Source organism: Phaenicophaeus curvirostris, chromosome 3 (assembly GCF_032191515.1).
Source record: "Phaenicophaeus curvirostris isolate KB17595 chromosome 3, BPBGC_Pcur_1.0, whole genome shotgun sequence".
In the NCBI taxonomy this organism is placed as follows: Eukaryota; Metazoa; Chordata; class Aves; order Cuculiformes; family Cuculidae; genus Phaenicophaeus; species Phaenicophaeus curvirostris.
Window position 1 is genome coordinate 4404566 of NC_091394.1, and position 27830 is coordinate 4432395.

The following is a 27830-nucleotide window of genomic DNA, read 5'->3' on the forward strand; positions in this document are numbered from 1 at the left end:
AAAACTCCATGTCTGGATATTGTTCTGCTCAGTGCAAAGGACAGATTGATGGCATTCCTGGGTAAACCTCTCTCTGGCAAAGGAGCGCTTCTTATCGAGTGCTCTGATGACCAAGTGCCTGAGGGCTTGTTCACACGGGAAAATTCAGTGGCATTATTCATACCTCTCCATTGCAGAATCTGAGTTCCCACAGGGGAACTCAACAAGGGCATAATTATTTTGCTCTAAAGAGGTCCTAATTTCTCCTCAGAAAGTTAGCTCCGGCACAGGTAATGCAACACATCAGAGAAAATGCATTTGGGAACATCAGAAAGGACTCTTTCTGCAAAAGCAACTCTTCACTCATGTGACAATACATTTGCCTATTTAAGCTGGTTTTTCACGCAGAACACTCTGTCTCTACTTTAAAAAGAAATCATTCTAGAGAGAAATTAAAAAGCCCTACTGCATAATATACTAATTTTACTGCATTTACACTTTTCATCTTCAAAGCACCATCCGTACATCCTTACTCTGACCACAGCACTCAGACAGATGCTACCTGAGCAGTGACTACAGCTCTCGGTGGGCAAATGATGTGCTGAATGCTGATGGAGAGAGTCAGCGCTAGTTCAGGAAAATAAGCAGGAACAGAATCCAGGTAACGTAAAACAATTTCACACTTCAAAGGATATTAACAGGACATGCTGCACCTGCAGCCATGAATTTCATTTGCATACGAGAAAAACAATCTCTGTGCTGTTAAATGTCATATAATGAGTAGGAGGGATGGAAGAGAGAGAAAGAAAATACAGGCTGCCTCGCATACGGCGTCCCTTAGCGGCAGCTGGGATGTGGCCCTTGCAGCTCTTCCTTTTGTATCTACTCTGCCCTTTGCAGTTCTCGTTGGGTGACTCGAAGCAGGTGGTACAGCTCAGAGAGAGATTTCAGAGTCCTCTGGTGCCCAGCAGTGTCCAAGTGCCCTGGTTCAGCACACTCCTGCACAGCTTTCTGCAGCTGCAGCTGCAGAGGGAAGGAAACCAATGGTCCTCTGAGATTCGGCGAAAACCAGCGACGGAATATTTTGTCACAAATTACCTGATGAAAGAGAAAAGAGCAGATTGTTGTCTTTCAGGAAGCACAACTAATGCCCTGCTGCTTCTCTGGGACTGGAGTAAAATGTCATCTGAATCCAATCTGCTTCCAGCTATTCAAAGAGGAAAGTATAAAAAAAGGAGCATTCACAAAGATTACCTCTCGCTGAGGAACCTCCCGTCTCCTCAGACTGCGTTTACGCTTCTGTGGAGCAAGTGGTGAGGGTGAGGGTGTGGAAGAAGCAGGCAAAAGGCTGAAAAACTACAGCTATGCTCCCCCAGTGCCTCTGCTGTGCCAGTGCCTCCCACCAGCTCAAACTGGGTGATCTCTAAGACAGCTCATCCCAGGTTAAGAACCCCAGGAAGTTGTCTCTCCACTATATCTGCATATTATACCTGAAGAGTGGAGAACTGCAACCATATCCCCTCACTGCTCATGTGCGGACAGCCCTGGCAGTAGCAGAGACAGTAACACTAATCCCTGGCCCCTACTTTCTTCACTCTCCTATCTGAGGCACTTGGCAAACAGCTACACAAAACCACAGCAAATAAATCCAGGTAAATATAAAGACCTGTTTGCACACCCCAGGATGAGATTTCTGAACAAGACCTGCACTTCTGTGGCCACATTTAAAAACCTGACTGTCTTCATCTCACAGTCTCCTAGAATATATCATGCATTCTATAGTCAATGTGATTTTTTAAAAAAAGGATGCATAAAGTAGCTGTATCTACTCACTTGCAAGTTGTTATTAGCTCTTTGTGCTCCACATTTTCTGATTTTCAGATTGCATTTTGAAAAGCAATCAAAAAAATTACAGTCTTCATCTCCTGTGCAGTTCTGTTCGAGGATGTCCCTCATTTTGGGTTCAAAAAAGGCCATATCCACATCGATGGCCACCACCTGTGGATCGAAACAACCCGTTAGGACCAGCCCAGCCCAGCCTGCAGAGCAGGGCTGAGCAAGCATTCTCTGCTGCTTGATTTTGGAAATGCTGTGCCAAGAGCATCTGCCAGAGAGGAACTGGGATCACAATGAAAGGGCTTTATTTTGCGTAACTGAGCTGCGGTAGTCTTACGAATACCACTTTTTAAACAAAACCAGCAAGTGCTTACAACATCAATAAAGGGCATATTATTTTTTAGAATCATAGAATCACCAGGTTGGAAGAGACCCACCGGATCATCGAGTCCAACCATTCCTATCAAATACTAAACCACGCCCCTCAAATTATCTGTGGACAATAAGTGTCCCTGGGGTCAACTGGATTGATCTGCCTTAAACCGCCACTATCCAACTTGAAGATGGATCTGCTTGTTGTTGCAGCTTATGCAGATGGCACCCCCACCTTTTAATTATATGATGGTGCAAAATTATCCACAGCCATATGGAATCATTTCAAATACACCATTCAAACTAAACCCCTGTCCTGGGATGCACAGAATTACCTGCAGCTGGTACAGCACTAACAAAACTGCCATTGTATTTGGTGGGGTTGAGTCTGGTCAGCTGTAGAAAGCGATCCCTGAGGTTGGGACTGGCTTTGTCCGATCCTGTTTGCTATTGACTCATTTATTGCACGTGGTTCTTGTTCTTCTTGTCCAGAAATATGGTCCATAACAGAGTCCAGTCAGCAGATGGTCTCAGCAGAAAAAGCAAGGACTGAAGGGATCAATCAGTTTTCTCACCCTGACACAGAGCTTGCAAAATAGTGAATACACAGCACGAAGTGGCTGTAGGAGCTCTTGCCCATGCTAGGTTTGAGACCACTGTGGTTTGAGACCACCAGGTTTGAGACCACCTTATGAGGAGCGGCTGAGAGAGCTGGGGGTGTTTAGCCTGGAGAAGAGGAGGCTGAGGGGAGACCTCATTGCTCTCTACAACTACCTGAAAGGAGGTTGTGGAGAGGAGGGAGCTGGGCTCTTCTCCCAAGTGACAGGGGACAGGACAAGAGGGAATGGCCTCAAGCTCCACCAGGGGAGGTTTAGGCTGGACATTGGGAAAAAATCTTTCACAGAAAGGGTCACTGGGCACTGGCAGAGGCTGCCCAGGGAGGGGGTTGAGTCACCTTCCCTGGAGGGGTTTAAGGGATGGGTGGACAAGGTGCTAAGGGACATGGTTTAGTGTTTGATAGGAATGGTTGGACTCAATGATCCAGTGGGTCTCTTCCAACCTGGTTAGTCTATGATTCTATGATTCTATGAGTGAAAGGCTGCAGTCTAAGTTTCTGCCAGTGTCACTCCATCAAGGAATACTTCACGTAAAATTCACAGCAACAAACAGTGAAATAAAGGAAGCCAGTAATGGGATGGCAGCTGCTTGACGTGAGACAAACTGTGGGTGACCACAGTGAACATCAGCTTCCTTCTGCACCATGGATGTGGCAATCAGTGTTCATCCAGAGCTGCCCTTAACAATTGACAGTCAAGATCCAAGATATTCCCTTGCAGCAGTTGATATACATTTTCATAGAGGGAAATGTCTGGGACCTGAGTAAAGCAGAGTCACTTGGACTCTTGTTTTTAAGATTTGACCTCCCAAATAACAGGGGAAGCTGAACTGCGTGACTGGAACAGCAGCTGGATCAGCCCCAGGAACTAAAGATGTCTGGTAGAAGGCCAAATAAACCTTCCACAGGCAAAAGAAACAACACAGTCTCATCTTCATTTAATTCTACTCCTTTTTCCCCAGGGAAAAATCTTAAAGAAATGAGGCATATCTGAAAAACTCCAAGTTTCTTGGAGAGCTTGATAGTGATGATACAGCCTAAGGAATTTCACACGTTTAGGTAAGCAATTTTTTTCTCTTTTCTTCTTTACTTCCTTAAGCTTTCTGTAGTTTAGCTGCTCACTTCTTTGAAGAGACAATAACAGCAGTGCAAGGTTTCCCCAGTTCTAAGGTCGCTGCATCAGCTTGAGGTGGGGTGTCTGCCAGCAGTGAGCAAGTTTGATGATCTGACCAATTGCTCTGCTAGGAAAAACAGCCCTGGTGCCCAAACGTGCAGCTTCCAAAGGGTTCAGTGGTTTCGCTGAAGTTCATCTGTTATAAAAACGTGTGGGCATCCATCCAGACCCTGTGAAGATAGATCTGGATGACACTACACCTATAAACAGCTACATTTTGGTAGGGTTTGTTATGATGGTAATTGAAGATGAAGGTATGTAAGAAAATGCAGGAAGGACCCAACTTAAGTCCTGACCTGATTTAAAGCCATGTTTAAGGTGTTGTCATCTTTCTAGTTCTCTTTCAGGTGCTGGTAAAATAGGAAGCTCTCCCAGGGCACTGTATATTCAGCCAGACCTCCTTCCAGTCCTGTCCCTGTAGCTCCATGGCAGCTTAAAATTCCTCTGGATGATCTACCAGGCAGTGATCTCTCCCCTTTGTGCTGCAGGAACAGCATGTGAAATCTGGAGCGAGGGCTGGAGGCTTATCCCCACCACTTGAAAATAATCCTCAAAGTGAAACTATTGCACTCCGGGCACATTTCATTGGGCATTAGCAGTCTTATTACTAGGATAAGGAACAGCATTGCTATTATGGGTGTTTGTTGTTATCCTGTAGAGAGCACAAGAAACAAGCAACTGAGAAATCTGCTTTAAAAAAAAACATGAAGAAAAAAACCAGACTGCCTTGCTGTGTCCCTGGTCTCAAACTGCTTGATAAAACCACCTAGAGTTTCTGCTTCTCATTTGCCTTCTGTCTTCACCGAAGCTCTTTCTGTTCCCCAGACTGTGTGTACCTCCTGTCCCCCAGCCCAGTGGGGCAGTAACAGATGATACCAACAGTCTGTGAGCAGTGTACAACTGGGAAGGCCACGTGTGAGCAGCAACTCACTTTTAAAAAAAAAATAATATTCCTAGAAAATACTAAAGTAGAATACTTCCCTATACCAGAAGGTGACTGCTGTTTGAGTCACCTTCCCTGGAGGGGTTTAAGGGACGGGTGGACTTGGTGCTGAGGGACATGGTTTAGTGTTTGATAGGAATGGTTGGACTCGATGATCCGGTGGGTCTCTTCCAACCTGGTTATTCTATGATTCTATGATTCATCCATTCCCTGTATTCCCTGTATCAGCTGCTGCATTGAACCTGAATAAATAATAGGAGGGAAGAGTGAAAGGGAAGCACTCTTAATTGCTCTTCATGGCTGCATGTTTAGGCAATATTTGTCTACACTCTGAAGATACGAGGGTTATATTAACGCTCAGTGAGTACTGAAAATAGCAGTCAAGTGAGAATGTTCACTCAAGAGTGCAGAAACGTGGTGCCGAGCTACATCACTACTTAGAAAACATACACAGCTATTCTGGTTGGAGTTAGAGCTTTGCAAAGAAAAATCAAACAGTAACAGTACGAGGGAGTCACGTCACTGTGTTCAGATCATTTCGCTGAGGGACATGGTTTAGTATTCGATAGGAATGGTTGGACTCGATGATCCGGTGGGTCTCTTCCAACCTGGTGATTCTATTCTATGATTTCCAGACCAGATAAGCTGAACATTAAAGCATGAAGATATACATGTTTGGGTGTGGGGAATTCCCTTTGCGCCATGTCAGAGAATTTAGCCCTCGCTTTCAAACTCAAAACAGTTTTTCCTTTCAGCATCGCTATCAGAAATAGTTGCCACGACTCAAATTACAGCTTCATTTACAGCTTTTGAGATCTCCTTGCCCTCAGGAGGTACCCTTCACCGCATCCAAGAGACCCTGTCAGTATCTCTGCCTTTGCGGAGGTGAAACAAATCAGAACTGAGTAAACCGTTCTCAAAACAAGTAGCAGGATCTAGCACTCTGAAACGTGGCTGCACATATTGCAAAGACAAGCAGTAGAGAAGCTCCCCTGCGTCTTGTAAATGCATTGGTTTTGACAAAACTGAGCGAAAAGCTTTCCAAGCTACTCAGTCACTTTCAGACTAGACTTTGACCTCAAATTTCTGCAACACCAGCCCAAAGACCCAGCTTACCGTGAGATCGCGCCTGATAGCGAAGTTTTCTGGTTTGATATCACACAAGTGAAGTCGGTGAGAAAAATCGTTATCAAAATGCTGCACCATGTCCAGGAAGCTGAGTGCAATGTCAATGATGGCTCTCACTCTGCTTCTGTGGCCAGTAAGGGAGGGACCAACCACATTTTCCAAGGGAAAAAGAGTTTTGTGCCAGGCGTGTCCAGCTGTGAGATATTCCACAGCGTAAAAGTGTCCACAAGAGCCAATAATTCGTAACACGTGTTTGCTGAAGTCCTGCAGCAAACTGAAGTAGATATATTCTTCCTGTTGAAGCAAGGACCACATGCTGGCCACCTGGGCTTTCCAACGCGGTCCCTTCTTCTTTGTCCACAGAGGCCCCATGGTATTGTTGGACAGTTCTAACCCCAGGGCATTTTTGACCTCCAGAGCTACCATCAGCAGAAGCTCCGTTTCAGGAATATCCTGTGTTTCTACCTCCTCTAGCATAGTGAGATGCTGGTAGCTGGAGAAGATTTCCTTTTTGGACTTCAGGATGATGGGCTGGCCTCTCCAGTCAGCCTGGATGACCTTCTTACCTCTGTCGTAGTAAAGGCAGTGTTTGTACACCAGCTTCTGTGCCACACACAGGTCCTCACAGAGGTCACCAGTCAGGGCTCCGCTGCTGTAGTCAAGACACTGGAGTGAAAGAGCAAAATATTCATAGAGGGATCATACATCCATGGACTACTCAGAAGAAAGGCAAAGGATCAACAACAGTCCTAAGCTTCAGAGGCTTGCAGCAGTTGTTTTACCCCAAACGCACAGCTTCTAGAACCTTTGGGTTATTTGATGTTTTTTTCAGAAGTCTCTAGAGACATTTTACTAGGGAGAATCTTGCTTCCAAACAGGGATTCTTGAGGCAGTAAAGGACAGGCTTGGTGGGGGGCAAGGAAACGGAGTAGATGGCCTGTTACTCTAAGTTCTTGCCATGCATGATTTCAGTGAGACAAGCTTTGAACACACTTGGCTGCTCTGTGTGAGATTTTGGGCTGTAACGTTTTAAGGCATGGGAGATAACTTCCAGACTTCTCCAGAAGCTTAATGGAAGCGTAATTTAGACATCCTCACTTAAACCACAAGAAAATCCATGGGTAGATGCACTGTTGAGATCTTCCACAGCCTTGCATGTTTCAACCTTGCAAGCATGCCCTGAACGGAGCTGGATGAACCTTTTTCTGCACTACTGCGAAACAAAGAGGTTACCCCCAATGCCTCTTGGACCAAGAACTTTCAGAATTTTTAAATATATAGATACAAAATTGCCTTTACAGTTTTTATATGTAATTATCAGAACTGATATTTTAATATGGCTTGCTTAATACTTTTTTTTTTTAATTGGAAAAGAATCAGCTCATGCAAACATGGGAACTGCTGCTTGATAGTTAAGTGGTCGCTGCAAATTCGTACAAGAAGTACAGGGATTCCCTCACCAGTCCTTCCCTCACCCCATAATTGTTTCCATCCCATCATTTCCAAAAGTGTAGGCAGTGGATACATTCCTATGGACATTCAGAAGTGCAGCTGCAGGGACAGCTTTGGGCAGATCAGTAGAGGGGATGATCAGAGGTCTCTGGTGGAAGGGGAATAGACTGTGGAGGTGTAGGAAGCCAAACATCTGGGAGGTGGCTTGACAGGGTCAGCCTCCTTCTTTGCTTTCTGGCATCCAAACCTTTGTTTAAACAAGTTGGCAGCTCCCCCTGCATGTGGAGAGCTTGCAAGGGCTGCCTGACCCCTGTCTCGTTTGTGACTTGTTACATACACAGGAAATATGATCATAAAATTCAAGTGATGCATTTTCTCAGGACAGACTGAGGTGTGCATAAGAGCAATGCATTCTGATGCCAGGCAATGTTCAGAGTCCAAACTTAAACAACACATTGGGGAATGGGTGGAGGATTAAGTGCAAAATCCAGGAATGGTAATAAATTGACTAAAACAGCTCACCGAGGGCAGTTCAGACAGGTGCAAAATTGATTCATATGCTGATGTTCTCACAGCCCAAATGAAAACATTCAGGGCCAGAAAGAAGAGCCAGGTAGGCAAATTCTGGCACAAATATCCCGACTTTGAGTCCAGGGTGATGAACGTGTGTCGAACAGACACATCTGCATCCACGTGAGGATGGTCAAGCAGGCTCAGTGGGCTGTGCAGAGACTTCAGAGCATGAAGATCAGTGTGCTTGGTTTTAAAAAGCTGCTCCTATCAATGTGATACAAATCAATTTTCCCTTTTAAAGTAGGAAATGTACTTTTCTCAATGGAAGTAGGTTAGCACTTCTTACCATCTGGAACTATAAACTATTTTAGAAAGGTTGCCAACAGAAGGAATTTCAGGGAGTTTCCTTGCAGTGTAAGTATAGTTACAATTAAAATCAATGCTTTCCTATTGTGAAGACTACAACCTAACACTTCTTCTGCTACAGTGAGAGAATATAAGACCTGGTCCTGTAATTATGCCCACATATGTGAACATCTGCCCCCACGGACAATTCTACTGGGGTGCAGCAAGTTCACTCTTACGGGGCCTGTATGCATGGAGCTCTTGCATCTAGAACATGTGCCCAGCAGACCTGCAGTCAAATGTGAACATGCAGCTTATTTTCTTCTGTTGCCATCACGTCATTCCTAGTGGCATTAATGAGAAAAAGTAGTTGTGGAAAAAATAATCTCATGTTTGCCAGACATGGGAGATGAGTCATTTTTTTAACTTAGCTGCTGTTTAGGACTTGTCTGCTGTTCCATTTGAACTCATAAATCTTTGAATATTAACCTAGTATCTGACAAACAGTCTCTGAATTGGATTCATCTTACACTGAATTTGTTCTGCAAACTAGGATCTGTGGAAGAGGACTGAATCAAGGAGAGCTCTACTCATAGAATCTAGTGAGGTCTGAGTCACTCAATGACTTTAAAAATCCCCTCAGTTTCCTGTCAGTATGATCTAAAAGGTCAGCAAAGACTGACTGCACCTTCATGTCCTCAATAGTTCAGCTCACATTATCCCATCTTTTATGTTTTGCCATAAGCATAACGCACTAAGCAAGCTCAGCTCCTCAGCCCACCCACTACAATCCTTATTTTTTCAGCCCCTGGGTGGTTTCTGTGTTTTTATTCCTTCCCTGTTTCTTCTCTCAATTTTCCCCTCCACCGACCTCGGAAGCACAGACTGAATGCTGTCGTCCAGTGCGCAAAGACAGCCAACAGCCCTTCCCTAATTCTCCTTTTTGGAGACATTCGGAGATCATTCAGCCTTTTAGGCATAGATTACACTGGTAGCTCATGTTGAAGCAGTTATTTGACCCCTACATCCTTTCCAAAGTCAGTTTTACAAGAGAGTCTTCCAGCTCATGGGTATTGCTTGTACTCTTGTGCTCCCCGATGTAATAGCTCTCGTTTTGCTGCATTAAAACATATTTTGGTGGAGTAAAAATATTTAACCAGGTGATTTCCATTACCCTGCAATGAAAAGATGGCCTCTCTTTTGTTTACCAACCCAGTAACCTCTGCACAAACTGCAAACTACCACACAAGTTTTCATATCATCACAATGCCTGCTGATAAGGAGAAGACTCAATTCTCAAAGAAATCTTCCAGAAATGGTCCTCCACGCTGCCATCCCTGTCTTTAACGACTGCACTTTGAGATCTGTCGATGAGATAGTTTTAAATCTACCTAATGAGTGCCCTTTTAATGCCACTCAGTGCCAGATTTGTTAAACTAAAATACGAAAATGCTACTAAGCTGAAAGCCTTATAGAAAAGCAGCTATGCTACACAAAAATGCAAACTCAAGATTGCTTTGGGCTCACTCTTCTGTTTCTGTTTAAAATCGGTTATGTAATTTTCAATATCCTTAGTACACTTACCAAGACAAGTTTAAAAAGCTGGATTTAAATGTATGTAAAATTTAAATTAATGTCACCCCCGCTCAGAATTTCTATCAATTTACATAACTTACCGTACCACCGTTACTTTGTGTGTAGATCAAGCCCAAGAGTGAGTCCAGTCTCGTTATCAAGTACTTCTCCTAACTAAATGGAATGCTGATCAAGGTTTTGGACGGCATCAAAATTAGTTAATTTCTCCAGAGAAAATATAAATTGATCCCTATGATTTAGTGCGTTCAGTGTAAATGAAGAAGAGACAGGTGTTAGGAAAGAGTTGTTTTTTGGATAGGTGAAGTGAGTTTCTGTGAAACGCCCAGTGCTACTTCAGCCTCCCCAGTGCAATTTTTCACCTGCTTGCTTAAATTGACTTAAGAAGTCGATTTATCTCCTCTCCAACTGAAAATATGACAAATTACTTGTAAAACAGTTGTTCTTGGAAGTCAGATTTTGCTTGATAAAAGGTGTGAGACTCAAAGCTATCAGATCACTTGTCTCATAGCTCAGTTGTGTTTTCTGTAACTGCAAAACTCATGCCATGCTCAGAATATGTTTAAAGACTGATTTTGGGGCTGGTCAAGGTGAGGTAATTTTCTACTCATTCCACTGGAAGGATGATCCCTTCCTAATATCATCTGGGAAAACTGTTGGCTGAACATTAGGAAGAAATTTTTCACAGAAAGGGTCATTGGGCACTGGAACAGGCTGCCCAGGGAGGGGGTTGAGTCACCTTCCCTGGAGGGGTTTAAGGGACGGGTGGACGAGGTGCTGAGGGACACGGTTTAGTGTTTGATAGGAATGGTTGGACTCGATGATCCGGTGGGTATTTTCCAACCTGGTGATTCTATGATTCTATGTTGCTTACAAACCTTAATGATAGTATTGAAGACTCACTTACAGAAACCAATGAAGCCTCACCTGCAGAAACAGGTGAGCACAGCAACCTCAGCTACTCTTCCTCTGGAAGGAGGGTTTGAAACCAAGCTACCACACAGTGACAGAGACAACTTTGGCAGCTTGTGCCTGAAATCTGATCCCCGCCTGGGCTTTTGAAGTCATGCCTAACGCTCTCCAAACTCAAGGAGACCAACAAGTCTCTGTCCATCTGATCACTGGCGAGTGCGTTGCGAGGGCCTGGACCTCCTGAGCCCGGCGGCTCCTTGCAGCTCCACGCCTCTTCCCAGCCACCTAAGGAGTGGGCAGGATTCATTCCTTCAGCTGCCACCCCGAGCTCAGCTGTTCTTCAAGCTGGCGGCTGGGACAGAGAAACAAAACCTCCCTGCCACCAAACACCTTGTCAGGACCGCTGCCTGCAGCTTTCTTTTCTTTTTATACAGAATTTAGATAAAAACCTATGATCAGTTTTTCTTGTTGCGGTAACAGATTTTTAATTTCCTTTAGGATTCCTCCCTAACCATTGGCACTAGAGTCATAGACTCATAGAATCACCAGGTTGGAAAAGACCCACGGGATCATCGAGTCCAACTATTCCTATCAAACACTAAACCTCATCCCTCAAGAAACACCTTCAGTTAAGAAACAAAATTAAACTCAAAGCGTTACCGCACACTGTTCTTCTTTGCAAGGTGTTTCCTACACAGTTCTAAATGGGGGTGGGGGGAGGGGGCGGGTAAAGCAGGATTTGGCTTTTTTTTAAGGGAGATCTTAGCGAATATTGAATTGAATATTTTGAGTAACTCAGTCTCCACCGCCAGCCCCTGCCAGGTGCACAGGAGGGCATCACAAGCAGCTCTGGGAAGAGGACTTTGGCACAAACCCCGTTTGGGTTCAGTAGGGTTGAAAGGTTTCCTCCCGCCCTGCCCTTCCCAAAGAGCTCCCTGTCCCTCTCCCTGCCCCTCTCCCTGTCCCTGTCCCTGTCCTTTCCAAAGAGGTCCCTCTCCCTGCCCCTGTCCCTGTCCCTTCCCCTCTCCCTGTCCCTCTCCCTCTCCTTGTCCCTCTCCCTGCCCCTCTCCCTGTCCCTGTCCCTGTCCTTTCCAAAGAGGTCCCTCTCCCTGTCCCGGTCCCTGTCCCCGTCCCTCTCCATCTCCCTGTCCCCGTCCCTCTCCCTCTCCCTGTCCCTGTCCCTCTCCTGGTCCCTGTCCCTCTCCCTGTCTCTGTCCCTCTCCATCTCCCTGTCCCCACCCCTCTCCCTGTCTCTGTTCCCTCTCTCTGTCCCTCTCCCTGTTCCCGTCCCCGTCCCTCTCCCTCTCCCTGTCCCTCTCCCTCTCCCTGTCTCTGTCCCTGTCCCTCTCTCTGTCCCCCTCCCTCTCTCTGTCCCCTCTCCCTGTCCCTCTCTCTGTCCCCTGTCCCTGTCTCTGTCCCCTCTCCCTGTCCCTCTCCATCTCCCTTCCCCTGCCCCTGTCCCTCTCCCTGTCCCTCTCCCTGTCCCTCTCCCTGTCCCTCTCCCTGTCCCCGTCCCTGTCCCCGTCCCTGTCCCCGTCCCGGAGGACGCTCAGCTCTCTCCGGAGGCAGCCGGGCTGCTCCTGGCGGTCCCGCCGGGTCCCCCCCAGCTCCTCCACCCCCCCACCCCGAGCGGCCCCGGGGAGCGGCTCGGCCCCGCACCTACCAGCCTGGCGAGGACGCGGCGGCTCCGCTGGTCGCTGCAGCGCTCGGGGAGGACGCTCCGGTGCAGGAGGAGGACGAGCAGCGCGCTCCCCGCCGCCCAGCCCGCCGCCCACAGCAGCGCCCGGCGGCACCGCCGGCAGGGGCCGAGCCGCGGCCGCCCGTTGCCCCTCATCGCGGGGAGCCCCGAGCCGCCTCCCCGCCCCCCCGGGGCTGCTCTCACCGGGACCCTCTTGCGACCGAGGCCACGTAGTTCCGCCGCCTCTCGCCTCTCCCCGTGCCAAGCGGCCCCTGCGGGCTCCGGCCGCCGCTCCCCGCGAAGAAAAGCGGGTTTGGAGGGTTGTGGGGAGCCCGGAGGCGGTTACCCTGCAGGTGTGCGGGCGAGGTGCTCGGGGACGCGGTTTGGCAGCGGACAGGTGCGGCTGGAGTTCACCATCTCAAAGCTCTTCTCCATCCCAGAGGTTCTGGGACTCCTCCTGGGAAGAGGCAGCCTGGAGGTGGACGGTTCCCTGCTGGGAAAGCTTCTCCTCCCGTCAAATGGGGCGGAGGTGTGGCTGGGTGTGTCTGGGTGGGTGTTTTTTCATTCTGGAGCAACTTTTCCAGCTTTATCCACCTGAAGGAAGAGAGGAAACCGACCCAGGCGCCCATTCAAGTGACAGGGGACAGGACGAGAGGGAATGGCCTCAAGCTCTGCCAGGGGAGGTTCAGGCTGGACATTAGGAAAAAATTTTTCACGGAAAGGGTCATTGGGCACTGGAACAGGCTGCCCAGGGAGGGGGTTGAGTCCCCTTCCCTGGAGGGGTTTAAGGGACGGGTGGACGAGGTGCTGAGGGACATGGTTTAGTGATTGATGGGAATGGTTGGACTCGATGATCCGGTGGGTCTTTTCCAACCTGGTGATTCTATGATTCTATGATTCTGTGATTCACTAACGCACCCCCCAGACTGCCCCACAGCAGGTCACCCCTTGGCTCTCCAGCAGCTCCCCTGTCCAGCTGCCCCAGGAGCCAGCAGAGCACTGAACATGCTCTAAAACAGAACAGGGGATACTAGCTCCGAGTAGGCTGCTGCGGAGGAGAAACTGTCTCCCAGGGAGCACCTGTGGCTACGTCCCTCTCTGAGGAGGAATCAGCTCCACGCAACGGTCTCTCATGTCTTTGACTTTGTGAACATGTCAAGGGGTCCAAGACCCAGCTGTTTGTTTCCGTGACCCAAGATCCTGGCTCGCTTTCCTCAGTCCTGGTGCAGATGGTCACTGTCTCTATTCTGACCATCGCATTCACTTTTTCTTCCCTTGATTCACCTTTGAGTCACCTTCCCTGGAGGGGTTTAAGGGATGGGTGGACGAGGTGCTGAGGGGCATGGTTTAGTGATTGATGGGAATGGTTGGACTCGATGATCTGATGGGTCTTTTCCAGCCTGGTGATTCTATGATTCTACGATTCCCACTTGGTTGCATCTCAGCGTGACAGCTTTCCATGGAAAAATGCATATTCTAAAGTAAAATCCAGTGCAATAAGGGTATGTAATCCAGGTTTACAGTCAGATATGATGATGAAGGACTAGATTCATTTTCTTCATATGGACAGTGCAATCCCATAGGAGGAAGATGAATTGCTGGTAGTTAAACCGCTCAGAGGGTAAGTTATTTACCTAAATGAGTAAGAATTGTAGAACCTGGCCTATGGATGGAGAACTGCAGAATAATTAGATAGCAGTATTTTAATGTGCATCTTGTGTAAGTTGGTCTGGTGAGTATTTTGTTAGTAAACTATTTTAATACGTTAAGAAGAAAGTACATTGTCGGATAGCTGGGTTCAGGGATCTATGTCCTGTACCATTATGTCCAACTTAATGAAAAGTATCTCCCTGTACAAGTCATTACAGAGAAAGGTGTGTCGATTGCTGTGATGGGATTTTGCCTCAGAACAGCGAGGAGAAGAGCACAGGTGCTGAAAGCTTGCTGCTATCCACACGTTTTGCGTAGTCAGTCCATCTCCCCTCCACATCGCAGGGCTTTAAATGCAGCTTCTAAGTAGATGGCAGGCTATGACAGAAAAGAAAATGGAAAGATAAAAACATTGCTGAAAATACCACAGCTTCCTAGAGACTGACAGTGGGGAAGAGGATGCAATAAGAACAAAACCACTTCCATCTCCAAAGAGTGTCAGAAGCAGAATCATGATCACTAGCCGTATCTTCCATTGTTAGTGTGTTTTCCTCTCTCTGTCACTCTGCAATCTGATTTCTTCACCTTCGGAGGCTGCCTGTGACCATCCTTTCTCTATGTTCTCTCTCCTTCCCTCCCAACCCCCTAGTCCCCATCGTTTTACTGAGAGGAAGCTTGCTTTTGGGACACTGGCAATGCAGCCTGTTTCTTCGGAACCTAGTGAGCAGGAGAGGCTGACTGGGCAACAAGGAACTACTTTCAGAAGCTGTCTCTGGCCAGTTTGGGGTGTTCATTTTGAAATTCTTAGGATAATAAGTGGGGAAGGGCAAAACGGAGAGTTGCTTAGCCGTCCTCTGTAGGGCTCAAACCACCAGCTGCTGCTGCCACCTAGGAGGAGAAACTGCAGATCTGCCATACCCATGTCTGGAATAAATTTGTGATGGAGGAAGATGTAGCCCACGTAGAAGAGGGATGCAGAGTACAGGGGAATTGCAAGCATCATTATATCTCCCTACTGCTTGGTCCTAAGGTGTCTGGCTAGTAGTTTAGACATTACCAAAACTATATATATTTTACACTTTATTTTTTTGAAGTGTGGATATTGACTTCTCTGTGTGTCAGCATTCCCCAAAGCATATTTTGTATTATGATCCATGAAATTCTGCGTATGTACCATTTATGTTTTAGTGATGGCTCTGAAAACAAATCTTAATTACTCCTGACATTGATCTGGGAGCAAAGTATGGAAACTTCAGATCTGGTTAGGTGTCATGGCTAAGCTGCTCCGATTGCTACTGATAGAAACAAGCATGTTTGACCCTCCTCCTTCACCATCACTTCTCCATTTTCCTCTTGATCTTACCTGCCTAGTTCAGTCCCTTCCCCCAGTAAAAGATGTGTCTTGTGAACCAGGGAGTTTATTCAACTCACTAACAGAGCAGAAAGCCGTAAAGCTGATAATTGCTGAGATTATTTTCAGACAGGTTAAAAAGTCTTGAGGACTTGAGCTGTCTCAGGGGCAGGCACTCTGAGATGCTGAAGTCAGAACTGTCTCACTCACTTGGCTGTATCACATGTCTGCATTTCAGGGATGCAACGCGATATTACGGATGAGGGGATCTAAATGGAAACGGTTGCTGAAAGGACCAGTCCTGTCCCTGTCTTCACCCCAGCCATGTGCTTCCACTGCTTCCTTGGCACCTGGATCAGGGTAGTTAGCACTGCAGGCAGCACCTGTAGGTTTTTGAGCACGCTTTTCATTTCCTTCCAAGGTACCAGCTAAAATTCACTGGATTTTGGTGTCTGCAAAGGGTCCCCATCCTTCTCTTTGGTTTAGGAACAGCTGCTACACAAAGCAAGTGCGATCCTACCTCTAACATACAGCTGTCTGCCTCTTTGAAATTGTAGAATAAGAAGAAATAGACTAAGAAAAAAACCTAGTTTTTTATATAGTTCTAATAAAAAATAAAAATACAAGGGGAAAGGAACCTAATGAAGCAAATATAAGTTGCATGATGCTCACACTAGACTATTTACCAGTTTCGTTTTATGGTAACTCCCACAGGAGGCATTTTCAGGGAATAAAGCCCCGTCTTCCCCAAAGATTTCAATACAGCATTCAGACAGAGAAAAGTGTTTGCATCTAGTTGTTCAGTCTCTGAATTTTCAAATATCCCACTGCTTTAACGGGACTGAAAAGTTGGACAAGTCGGGTAAATGTATCTCTTGTGTACGTGTAACTTCATGTATGTACCTGTATACATACACACACATACACAGACATTTTCAGAACGTATCAAGGACTGACTCAGGAAGCCTGGATTCAGTGAAAGATAAAAGCGTGAAAGATAAAGAAATAGGATAAATAGGATAAAGCGTGAAAGAAAAGTGAAAGATAAAGAAATAGGAGGGGGCTTAGTCTTTAATAACAATCTGTTGCTAGCTGCAAAATTCAAAGCTAGTTTTAGACTGCCCTAAGCTTCAAGCTTCAGACTAATAGTTAATTCTAGCCCATCCTTTGTAAAATATGTATCTCTCTGTCCAATAACAATTTTCCCTTGAAAAATCGTCCACATCAGAGAAACTTTGCTCCCTTTATGTACTAGGTTGTGACTATTGCACATTGCATTCCTGTATTGCTAAAGGAAGCTGTATTCCTATTCTCAGTTTAACTGAGAATTAAGCTCGATATTACTGAACTAGTAGAAGTTGAGTTAAAGCAAGTGACATTAAGGGCAGTAAAAATAGTCCAAGACTTACTGTATTAGTTCCTACCCAGTTATATTTCAGAAATGTGTGAATTACTGTTTACAGCACAGTGACAACATCAAGTTGGTCTCCTCTTCATCACTGCACTGGGCACGCCACACAATTGCACATCACCAGCAAGGGTTTAGAGCTGGAATAATCGCAGGCTCAGGCAGCCAGGAGTGAGATGCCTTGGCACAGCCAGGCAGAAGACCCTGGCATGGTGTCTCTCCGTGCTGTCTACCTACGTGTGGGCTCAGCAGCTCCTCAAGCCAGGACCATGCGCAGTCGTCAGCCTCAGGACCTGCTGAGCCCACACATTCCTCATTGCCTTGAGTTGCACAGGCTCAAGTTGTATTAGGCTGTTAATCCTTATTTTCCTAATGACTTGATCCTTTATGAGAGTTTCAAAGAAAAAAAAAAATCAGTTGTTAAGAACTACCTGGGCAATCAAGTTAATGAAATGTAAAACTGATTCATTAGGAATTATTGTTCTTTTTGATTCATTTCATCACCTTCCCTCACAAGCACTCGATTGCCTATGGAAATTAGATACGTTCCTGCTAATCTTTCACAGGGCACAAATGAATCTCCTATTTTTCTGCTAGAAGCTCGGGAAACTTTCAAGTGCTGTTCAAATCTACCTTGAAAATACATTTTAATATATAAATAATTCTTTCTGATATCCGCTGAAAAACATCACAAGGTTTGACATACGTTTGAACATGGCCTTTAGGCAGTGAAATTCCCCTGCAGAGTACCGAGTCTACTAGAGGAATCCAAATGTATTTTCTCATTTATGCCACTAATCAAAAAGAATATGCTGCAAACTACTCACAGAAGTTTTACTGCATCAGCGTGCAGCAAGTTTATTGGGTCACATTGCAAACCAGAAGCAGAAAAATGGCACAATATAAAATACAGAGTACAGCTTTGCGGACAAGGGAAAAGCCTAGAGTTATTCACTGATTTAAACAAGGGGAAGTATTTAGACAAAAAAAGCTTTCCCATGTATATATAGAATAAAGGATTTGTAATATATTTTGTCCTGTTTGCTTTTTATTTTCAGTAGATATTTCTTAGGCACAGTTACCCATGAAAGCCGAAGATAATTATTTTCTTCTTCCCTTTTACCACTTTCTACATTCCACACAGCAAATTTTAATTGTCCTGCTCTTCTCCTATAACCCCTTCCTACTAATCTCTTTATTAACCTCATGCCAACTTTTCCCTCTCGCTTGGAAACAGTATTGCCTGAAGAAGCGAGTGAGATGTCTTGTCAATGACCATGGCAGACTGTGGTTTGCTTGTGGTCCTTTGGATCAGATGGAACAATAAAGACATAAAAATATTCTGCAATTTTTGCCCACAGAGCAAAAATGATGCCTGACACAGCATCACCTATTTCTTCTCTGCTGCGTTCTTTGTCTATCTGCACTACCAGTCACCAACAGGAAAAAGTAGCTTAATTAGCTGTAACACGAAGTTTAATTAGTTTGTAAGTGGGATTATAAGTGGGTTTGCCTGTGCTTGTTGTCGGTGACTTCAGAACAATTTTTCTATCCTAAAAGAATGTTCTCCAATGGAATCTCCTACTGCGTGGTGGGTTGTGCGCTTGTCCACTGCATGTGAGAGGAAGAAGAAAGAAGAGAAAATACCACAATTCTTTTCCAGTCTTTCTGTACGCAGTTTCTATGCTTTGCACCAACTTCAGGCCAAGTGATCTCATTATACCAATACTGAATCTGGCTCGTTGTAGCCTCCCTTTATGACAGCCTGAAGCAATTCCAGAAATATTTTGAAGTTCCACTAGGGTTATGCAGAAAGAAAAAAAACACCATGTAGTAAGCTAACTCTCCCCACATTGTGCTGTTATTTACATAAGTGATAAGAAGTCATTTAAACTGGTGGATTATTTTAGACAATATGCATATGGTATTCACATATGGCTGTGATCATTTAGATATGTGTTAGCTCAATAGAGTACGAGAATTAAGTGTCATATTTTCTGGTCCAATTACTAGATTATACATTGCAGTCCATTGATTAAAAATATATTTCTACTGCTGATACTGCCAGAAAAGTTACTACGTCATACAGATTAAATTCAGTCCAGTTCCATGGCTGCAGATTCTCTGAAATGAGTTTATGTTAGGAATTTGCACAAGGCTGACTTTAAATGTTTCACAGGCAAGAGCAATCTAGGGTAGCAAAGGCCAATCCATTTGCATCTTGTCATGCCATAGATGTTAAAATGCAGCAGGTCTGCATGCTCTCTGTTACTAGAAGAGAAATGGAAAGCAAATAACTGATTCTTGGAATGGAAAAAAAGCTTCTCCATTGTAGGCACAAGTGACCACCAAGTGGATCTGTTCAATATTGCACAGAAAAGTTTTGTAACTATACATAGACCTTCCAGAGAGAGTCTGTGCTGCTTTTCTCCATTCACATGAGTAAATCTGAATTTATAGCATTTTTCTGATCGTTTTGCTTTGTTCTTTTGGTTCAAGGGCTGTGCACTATGTTTTAAAATCAAATGAAATGTAGCTGTCACATATGCTAGATCACAGCTCATTTACAAGTAAGTATATATAATTATACTAAGGTAAATACCGTTAGGGTGATTGGCAGCCCAATATTACTCCCGAGGAAAAAATCTGCATGTGCAACCCTGTCCAGCTGCCTGAGCAGCAGCAGTGTTATTGCTGTATGACACTCCTCCTGTTACAGGGAAGCATCGTCCAGTAACCTGAGGGGCCCCGTTAGCCCCCTGCTTCTGAGGGAGTCACTGCTACACACGCATTACTAGCCAATATAATAAACAAGGTGTGCCACGGTGGTGCCTCCTGCTTCTAGTAGAGTTGTATGTGGCTAAGAAGCCTTAGAAGCGGATTTCCACTGCTTCTTCCATAGGCACAATTCTTTTATAGAATCATAGAATCATAGAATAACCAGGTTGGAAGAGACCCACCGGATCATCGAGTCCAACCATTCCTATTAAAATTATCCTACTTGCAATGCACTCCCTCGCACAAAAAGACCAGAGAGAGGGTGGGGGAGAAAGGAGAATTTGCTTCTCATCAAAGCCAGGATGGTGTGTCTGGTTTGTTTGCTAGGTGGGTCTTTCAGGAGATTTAACATTCCTCTCCATCTCTTCCTACGCTATTTTAAAATCTGGCATTGCTTCAGCTCTTCCTACCAGGCCACATTGTTTTTTTGCAAGCTGTCTTCTGATGAGAAACTAAATGGACTGAGAAATAGTTTCTAAGGCAATAACGTATCTTTTGAACAGACTTAATTTGTGATGGGCCAGAGCCAATAGCCACTGCAGTTAGCAAGAGTCATCTCATGTTGGCTTTGGCAGTGTGAGTAACTTTCAGCTTTAAGGATGTGTGATTACAAAAATCCTCTCTTCAGTTAGCTAGCCAGTTGTCCCTCTCTGCGCTTGTGCAATGGATAATAAAAATGTTGCCTTTTTTTATTAAAAGCAGAATGTCACAGAATCTTGAAAAATGTCTTTGTGTAATGAAGCTTTTTCTCCAGAAATTCTATGATTAAATTGGCATTACTGTTCTTAGGTTTTTCTGAAGTGATGTGTTGTCATCCTTTTCCTGTCTTCTGTTTTGCGTAATTTTTCTTCAGTACAGTCCCATTATCATCCCCACTTACATTTTTTTTCAGTTTTCCTTATTCTCCAATGATTTACACCTTCTGTCCTTCTTAGCTCTTAGTTATCTACCACCAACAATGCCTGTCATCTTTTTCATCACTGCACTTCGTGTGTTGCAGAAGGAATTCCCTCCTCCACACCTTCAGCCAGAGGCTTCTTCTGAGAAAAAAAAGAGGCCAATTTTGACCCCAAATCAGTAGAATTACTTTTGGATCACACTAATGTACACAAAAGGAGGAATATGCAGAATTGCCATTACTTGACAATATTTAATATTCCTTGCTTTTGTGACTCCATGTTTCTTGCATATAACTAAATCGTGCTTTGAGCCCACGCTGCACACACATATGTTCTTACCAAACAAACTCATAGCAAATCTCCAAAAATTAAAAATAGGGATTGCATTATTCTGGGTGTGATCCTCAGTCTGGGAAGAAGGGAGATCCACCAAAGAATGGAGAAAGGAACACTGTGAAACCACAATAGACGCTAAAGAGCAGTCCTGCAGAGCTGCTACCCTGGAGGAAAATTCCAGCTGGGGAAGCATTTAAGCTCTATTTCCTTGAGGAGAAAACGTAGCACTGGCCAAGTCTCTTCAATATTTCTCTTTCACTTTGGCAAATCAACAACTTATAAAAGACTGAAATAAAGTCTCCCAATATTCTGAAATATAGTCAAGAAAAAATTGAAATGACATCTACTCACACACAGCACGTTCCATGCACTTTCAGAATGGACAAACTGGCATGGTGTTGGGATTAAAAATTAGGATGAAATACAGGGTAGTTGAGATTAAGTTGCAAAAGGGTAAAAGCTTTTGGCATTTGGGCTCTGTGGTCATTCCAAAGAAAAGTGCTGGACCGAAGCAGTCTCCAAGGGCTGTGGTTCTCATTTGCAGCCAGACCACAACTAGCCAGGCTATTGACCCTTTGCTTGCCTCTCTATCACACTCACTTCATAGAATCATAGAATCACAGAATCACCAGGTTGGAAGAGACCCACCGGATCATCGAGTCCAACCGTTCCCATCAATCACTAACCCATGTCCCTCAGCGCCTCATCCACCCGTCCCTTAAACCCCTCCAGGGAAGGTGACTCAACCCCCTCCCTGGGCAGCCTGTTCCAGTGCCCAATGACCCTTTCCATGAAAAATTTTTTCCTAATGTTCAGCCTAAACCTCCCCTGGTGGAGCTTGTTACGTGATAGACATCCCATTGTTCCCATCCCAGCCATTGCCTTGTCATGTTACTGCAGAGCTAGCAGGCAGAAGCAGAGAACGCTTTAGTGACTCTTAGGAAGAGGAACAGACACTGAACAAAGGGATATAGGTGCATTTTTTTCACTCCTTTTAGAGCCCTGGCACAGCTGGCCTATCACTCCAGCAAACAAGGAATCAATCGGCATGCCCATTCGGTGACTTTCCAAGATGTGTTGGCTCCGCACTTTGCAATCCAGTCTTCCAAGGTGCTGAGGAAGAGCAATTTCCTAACAGCCTCTCTCACTATTCTTTCATCTGCGCCTCAAAATCAGAAGAGGGAACAGTATCTGCCCTCCTTGAGCCTAAGATCCTCCAAAACAGAAAGACTGCCTGTTCCTGAGCAATGTTAGGGCACTGCAATGCAGAGGATGCTGCCAAAAGCGCATTAATATTGGGGCAATCTGCACATTAAGTTTAGGAGAGTTTCTGTCTGGCTCCCTGCCACTCTCTCATTATTTAGAGACGGTCTCTCCAACCCTTTGGACAGGTTAGCCAGTCTTCAGGTTTATTTTGGGTTCCTAACTAGCTACCTTTCCAACATGCCACAGAAAATACAGGAGAGAAAAAACCAGGACACAGAAAATACAGAGTGCAATATAGTGTACAGACTCAGCAAAACAGCACTTAGAGGGAGGGGCAAAGCACCTTGTATAAAGCTGGGAAAAAAGTATTGAAAAGTTATCCAGCAGTGCACAGCAAGACCTTTATATTCTACTTTGTACTCTCGCAGTTTGCAGGTAAATATGGCACAGAAGATGAGAGACTTCAAGCTCTCTAGTGTCCTGAATAGGCTTAGTTAAAGCAGCTAGTGACTACAGAAGATGTGAAGTGACTACTGGAGGATGTGAAGTCACAATAAGCTTTTAAGTGTGGTTTTTAAAAGGAAAGTTACATTATACATGGCATACTCCAACAGGATTCTGACCAGGGACTCGGACACAGCAATCCCACACTCTCATGGAAGCATCAACACTTACTACAAAGGTTAAATGTAGTCTGCCTTGTACTTTGATTAATTACCTATTAAAAAGAAAACAGTATTTCTTTTGTTGGAGGAAGTCTATGAGGGTCAAACTTGCTAACTACTAGATAGCACACATGCATATGTAGATTAGGAAGGCCATGAGCATACCTAAATATTCAGCAATTTACTATTGCATACATCACATAAGAAGTCCTTTTTTGGAGACAAGAAGAACTGCTTTTTCGGAGGCCAGAGCAAGATTACCTCTGAAGTCATAGTGCTGACTGGGAAAGAAGGACAGTGGATGATGCTTTGCTTTATTTTAGTTTAGTGCTATTTCTCTAAATAAGGCCACGCTCTTCCTACCACTCGGTTGCGAAAAGCCAGAGGTAATAGGTGAGGCTCACATTGCTGGAATGCCAGTGGCAAGGCAATTTCCAGATGTAAGCAGCTCTGTTCACCTTTAGTCCACGAAGTCAGACCCAGCAGAAGTGGGTGTAATTCCATCACTGAATTTGACCCATAAACTTTATATTCTTCTCCCAGGGAATATTTCATACTTGGCAAAAAATACGTGCTCTGATCAGAAAGCAGAGAGAGAAGTCCCTCAGAAAGCATATTTATATTTTTACTGACAAACAGGTAGCAGAGCAAGAACTAAGCTTAGTTACACAGGCTTCCATTCCGCAATAAGGCTCTCTGTGGAAAAGTAAACTGCTTCCATGTGCCTTATTTCAGAACTGTGGCCATTATGAGTGGAGAATCTGTCTAAAATAATGGAGAAGAAAAGTGAAGACTTAATGTGAAGAATGATGTTATGAAAAAAAAGCCATCATTAAAATTAAACGAGGAAAAATTTGACAAAGGAAAATTACCATCCTGTACGCTCTTGGGAAGAGTTTTATCTCAAGTCTGGTAACACGAGGAATTTTTCTTCAAGCTCATAAATGCCAGAACTATGTTTTACATCTCCTCCTCCATGTCTCAGACAGCTTCTAGTGCTAATGGTTGTAAAACAGAAAAGGTAAATGATTCAGTGCCATTGACTTCTATGACATCTAGACAGAGATTGAAAGATAGAAAAAATATCACCCGAAGAGATATCAAGGGTTCATTTAATCCGTCCCCACACCCAAGACAGGCTTAATTAAATCTTATTCTTATGGTTTCTTGTCTAATTTGTGCTAAAGACTTTTACAATAGAGCCAACATTGGAAAGGTCAAAATTTCCCTTGGTAACCTATTTCAGTGTGTGATGGGTTGACCTCCACTAGCACCTAAGCCTCCATCTAGTCACTCTAGAAAGATGGGTAAAAGAATTAGTAGTGCAAAAGAGAGAAAAAATCTTGTGGGTTGAGATAAAGACAGTTTAATAAGTGAAGGGGGGGAAAAGGTCAAAAAATCTCTAAACCCAAACAAGCGATGCAAAGGCAACAGCTACTTTGGAAAAACTTCCCCCCATTCTATTGCTAAGCAAGACGTTACATGGTGTGGGATACATCTTTGGTCAGTTGAGGTCAGTGTCCTGGCTACATCCCCTCCAGTCTTTTTTCATGGTGAGAAACAGAGAAAGCCTTGACACTCTGCCAGGACTGGTCAGCAACAGCTAAAACACTGGTGTGTTATCAACACTGTTTTGTTCACTTGTCTAAAAAACAGCACTATACAGACTGCTATGAAGAACATTAACTCTGTCCCAGCCAGATGCAGTACACAATCATAGAATCATAGAATCATAGAATCATAGAATAACCAGGTTGAAGGAGACCCACTGGATCATCGAGTCCAACCATTCCTATCAAACACTAAACCATGTCCCTTAGCACCTGGTCCACCCGTCCCTTAAACCCCTCCGGGGAAGGTGATTCAACCGCCTCCCTGGGCACCCTCTGCCAGTGCCCAAATGACCCTTTCTGTGAAAATTTTTTTCCTAATGTCCAGCCTGAACCTCCCCTGGCGGAGCTTGAGGCCGTTCCCTCTTGTCCTGTCCCCTGTTGCAGAGGATAGGGACATCACACGACCAATATGATCCAGTGAAGCTGTTTTATTGAGATTTTGCATTACACTTATACCCCTCTTCAGAAGGGGCGAGCCGTGGTTTTACAAGCTGATTTGTAGAGAGGAGGGTGCTGGCCTCTTCTCCCAAGTGACAGGGGACAGGACAAGAGGGAATGGCCTCAAGCTCCGACAGGGGAGGTTTAGGCTAGACGTTAGGAAAAAATTCTTTACAGAAAGGGTCATTGGGCGCTGGAACAGGCTGCCCAGGGAGGTGGTTGAGTCGCCTTCCCTGGAGGTGTTTAAGGCACGGGTGGACGAGGTGCTGAGGGACATGGTTTAGTGTTTGGTAGGAACGGTTGGACTCGGTGATCCGGTGGGTCTCTTCCAACCTGGTTATTCTGTGATTCTGTGTGATTCTGTGATTCTGTCAGTTCTCCTTTAGCAGTAAACAATCATTATTTACCTACAGTATTATGCTTTCCCATAAGAAACGGCTATGTGAGTACTCTGGTCTACAAAATAACAAGTCAAGGACTACTGAGGAAAGCCTCTCGTGAGAAGTGAGAGGAGTACAAGGCAGAGAAACTTTCTGATAATACAGAGAGAAACCTTAAAGGCAACGTGTCCTCTACAGTGACTAATTCTCTTACAAAGCTAACTTATTCAGGTGCAGAAGCTGGGTTGTGCACGTCTAAATATACCTGCCCATTTTGATCTAAAAACTCCTCAACACCCTGTTACTTGGGAGAAGAGGCCAGCTCCCTCCTCTCCACAACCTCCTTTCAGGTAGTTGTAGAGAGCAATGAGGTCTCCCCTCAGCCTCCTCTTCTCCAGGCTAAACACCCCCAGCTCTCTCAGCCGCTCCTCATAAGGCCTGTTCTCCAGCCCCCTCACCAGCTTTGTTGCTCTTCTCTGGACTCTCTCCAGAGCCTCAACATCCTTCTTGTGGGGAGGGGCCCAGAACTGAACACAGGATTCGAGGAGCGGTCTCACCAGTGCCGAGTCCAGAGGGAGAAGAACCTCCCTGGCCCTGCTGGCCACGCCGTTTCTGATCCAAGCCAAGATGCCATTGGCCTTCTTGGCCACCTGGGCCACTGCTGGCTCATGTTCAGTCGCTGTCAACCAACACCCCCAGGTCCCTCTCCTCCAGGCAGCTTTCCAGCCAGACTTCTCCTAGTCTGTAGCTGCTCAGGGTTGTTGTGCCCCAAGTGCAGGACCCGGCATTTGGCCTTGTTAAACCTCATCCCACTGGACTCTGCCCAGCGGTCCAGCCTGTTCAGATCCCTTTGGAGCCTCCCGACCCTCCAGCAGATCAACGCTTCCACCCAGCTTAGTGTCGTCCGCAAACTTGCTAAGGGTGCCCTCGATGCCTTCATCCAGGTCATTGATGAAGACATTGAACTGGGCTGGACCCAGCACTGAGCCCTGGGGAACCCCACTTGTCACTGGCCTCCAGCTGGATTTCACACAGTTTCCCACCACTTTCTGGGCCCTCCATCCAACCAGTTTTCCACCCAGGAGAGTGTGCGCCTGTCCAGGCCAGAGGTGACAGTTTCCCAAGCAGAACGCTGTGAGAAACTGTGTCAAAGGCTTTACTGAAGTCCAGGAAGATACATCCACAGCCTTTCCCTCATCCAGCAGCCGAGTCACTTTATCATAGAAGGCGATCAGGTTAGTTTGGCAGGACCTGCCTTTTGTGAACCCATGTTGATTGGGCCTGATCACAATGCTTCATAATCCTTAGTGTTAGAGCTGGGGGTGTTTAGCCTGGAGAAGAGGAGGCTGAGGGGTGACCTCATTGCTCTCTACAACTACTTGAAAGGAGGTTGTGGGGAGGAGGGAGCTGGGCTCTACTCCCAAGTGACAGGGTCAGGATGAGAGGGAATGGCCTCAAGCTCCGCCAGGGGAGATTTAGGCTGGACATTAGGAAAAAATTCTTCACAGAAAGGGTCATTGGGCACTGGCAGAGGCTGCCCTGGGAGGTGGTTGAGTCACCTTCCCTGGAGGGGTTTAAGGCACGGGTGGACGAGGTGCTAAGGGGAATGGTTTAGTGTTTAATAGGAATGGTTGGACTCGATGATCCGGTGGGTCTCTTCCAACCTGGTTATTCTATTATTCTATGAAGAGTTGAGCTTGCAACCTGCCTAAGCAGAACCATACAAAATAAAGAGGAAAAAGGGTGGAAAACAGCAAGATTAAAATTAAAGAGGCTGAAAAAACCTTAATTTACAGCTTTTCATGGTTTTTTTTCAATTTTTTCTCCCTCAAAAATACAGTAAACTGTTGTGTATTTACCTTACTTAGCAGAAAAGACAAAGAATCACAGAATCACCAGGTTGTAAGAGACCCACAGGATCATGGAGTCCAACCATTCCCATCACTCACTAACCCATGTCCCTCAGCGCCTCAAAGAACTTGAGCAACGTGAGATTTTTAGTTGCCACAGACCTACATGTAGGGGCGTGACAGTCACTTGGAATTAATTTCAGAAGAAATTAGAGGGACATCTCACACATTTACTGTAACACCTGTAGAAGGGCCCATCAGCCCCTCCCGCCGGGAGAGCGGCGCAGCCCCCACCCTCGACTTCCGGCAAGCCTCGCCCCTCAGCAACGCGATTGGCTGCGGCGGCGCGAGGGGCGGGGCCATAACGCGACGGCGCCACACGATTGGCTGTCGCCGCTTGAGGGGCGTGGCCACCACGGCAGCACCGTCCTCCAGCGCGCCACGCGATTGGCTGCCTCGGGGCGGGGCCAGCACAGCGACCCGCCTCCCGGCGAGGCATGCGATTGGCTGCCGCGGCCCGGGGGGCGGGACAATAGAGACGCAGCGCTTCTCGATTGGCTGTCTCGGCGCGGGGGGGCGGGGCCGCACGGAGTATTTAAGCCGCCGCGGCTGCCGGCGGTGGTTGCGACAGGGGGCTGGGGCGGTGAGGTGAGTGAGGGAGCGGTGCGGCGGGTGGGGAGGGACCCGGGCCCCGCTGACCCCCTCGCGTTGCGTC

The 27830-nt window shown here is 45.8% G+C and overlaps 1 protein-coding gene across 1 annotated transcript; it reads right to left on the reverse strand.

Annotated features, from left to right (window-relative positions):
• Nucleotides 1-448: 448 nt before the first annotated feature.
• On the reverse strand, nucleotides 449-27614 carry DIPK1C (divergent protein kinase domain 1C). Its single transcript, XM_069852987.1, has 6 exons — nucleotides 27342-27614; nucleotides 12527-12944; nucleotides 11027-11148; nucleotides 6037-6714; nucleotides 1813-1977; nucleotides 449-1077 (listed from the first exon to the last, which is right to left on the reverse strand). The coding sequence occupies exons 1-6, from the start codon at nucleotides 27612-27614 to the stop codon at nucleotides 862-864; spliced, it is 1872 nt and encodes a 623-aa protein (XP_069709088.1). The 3' UTR covers nucleotides 449-861.
• Nucleotides 27615-27830: the final 216 nt, after the last annotated feature.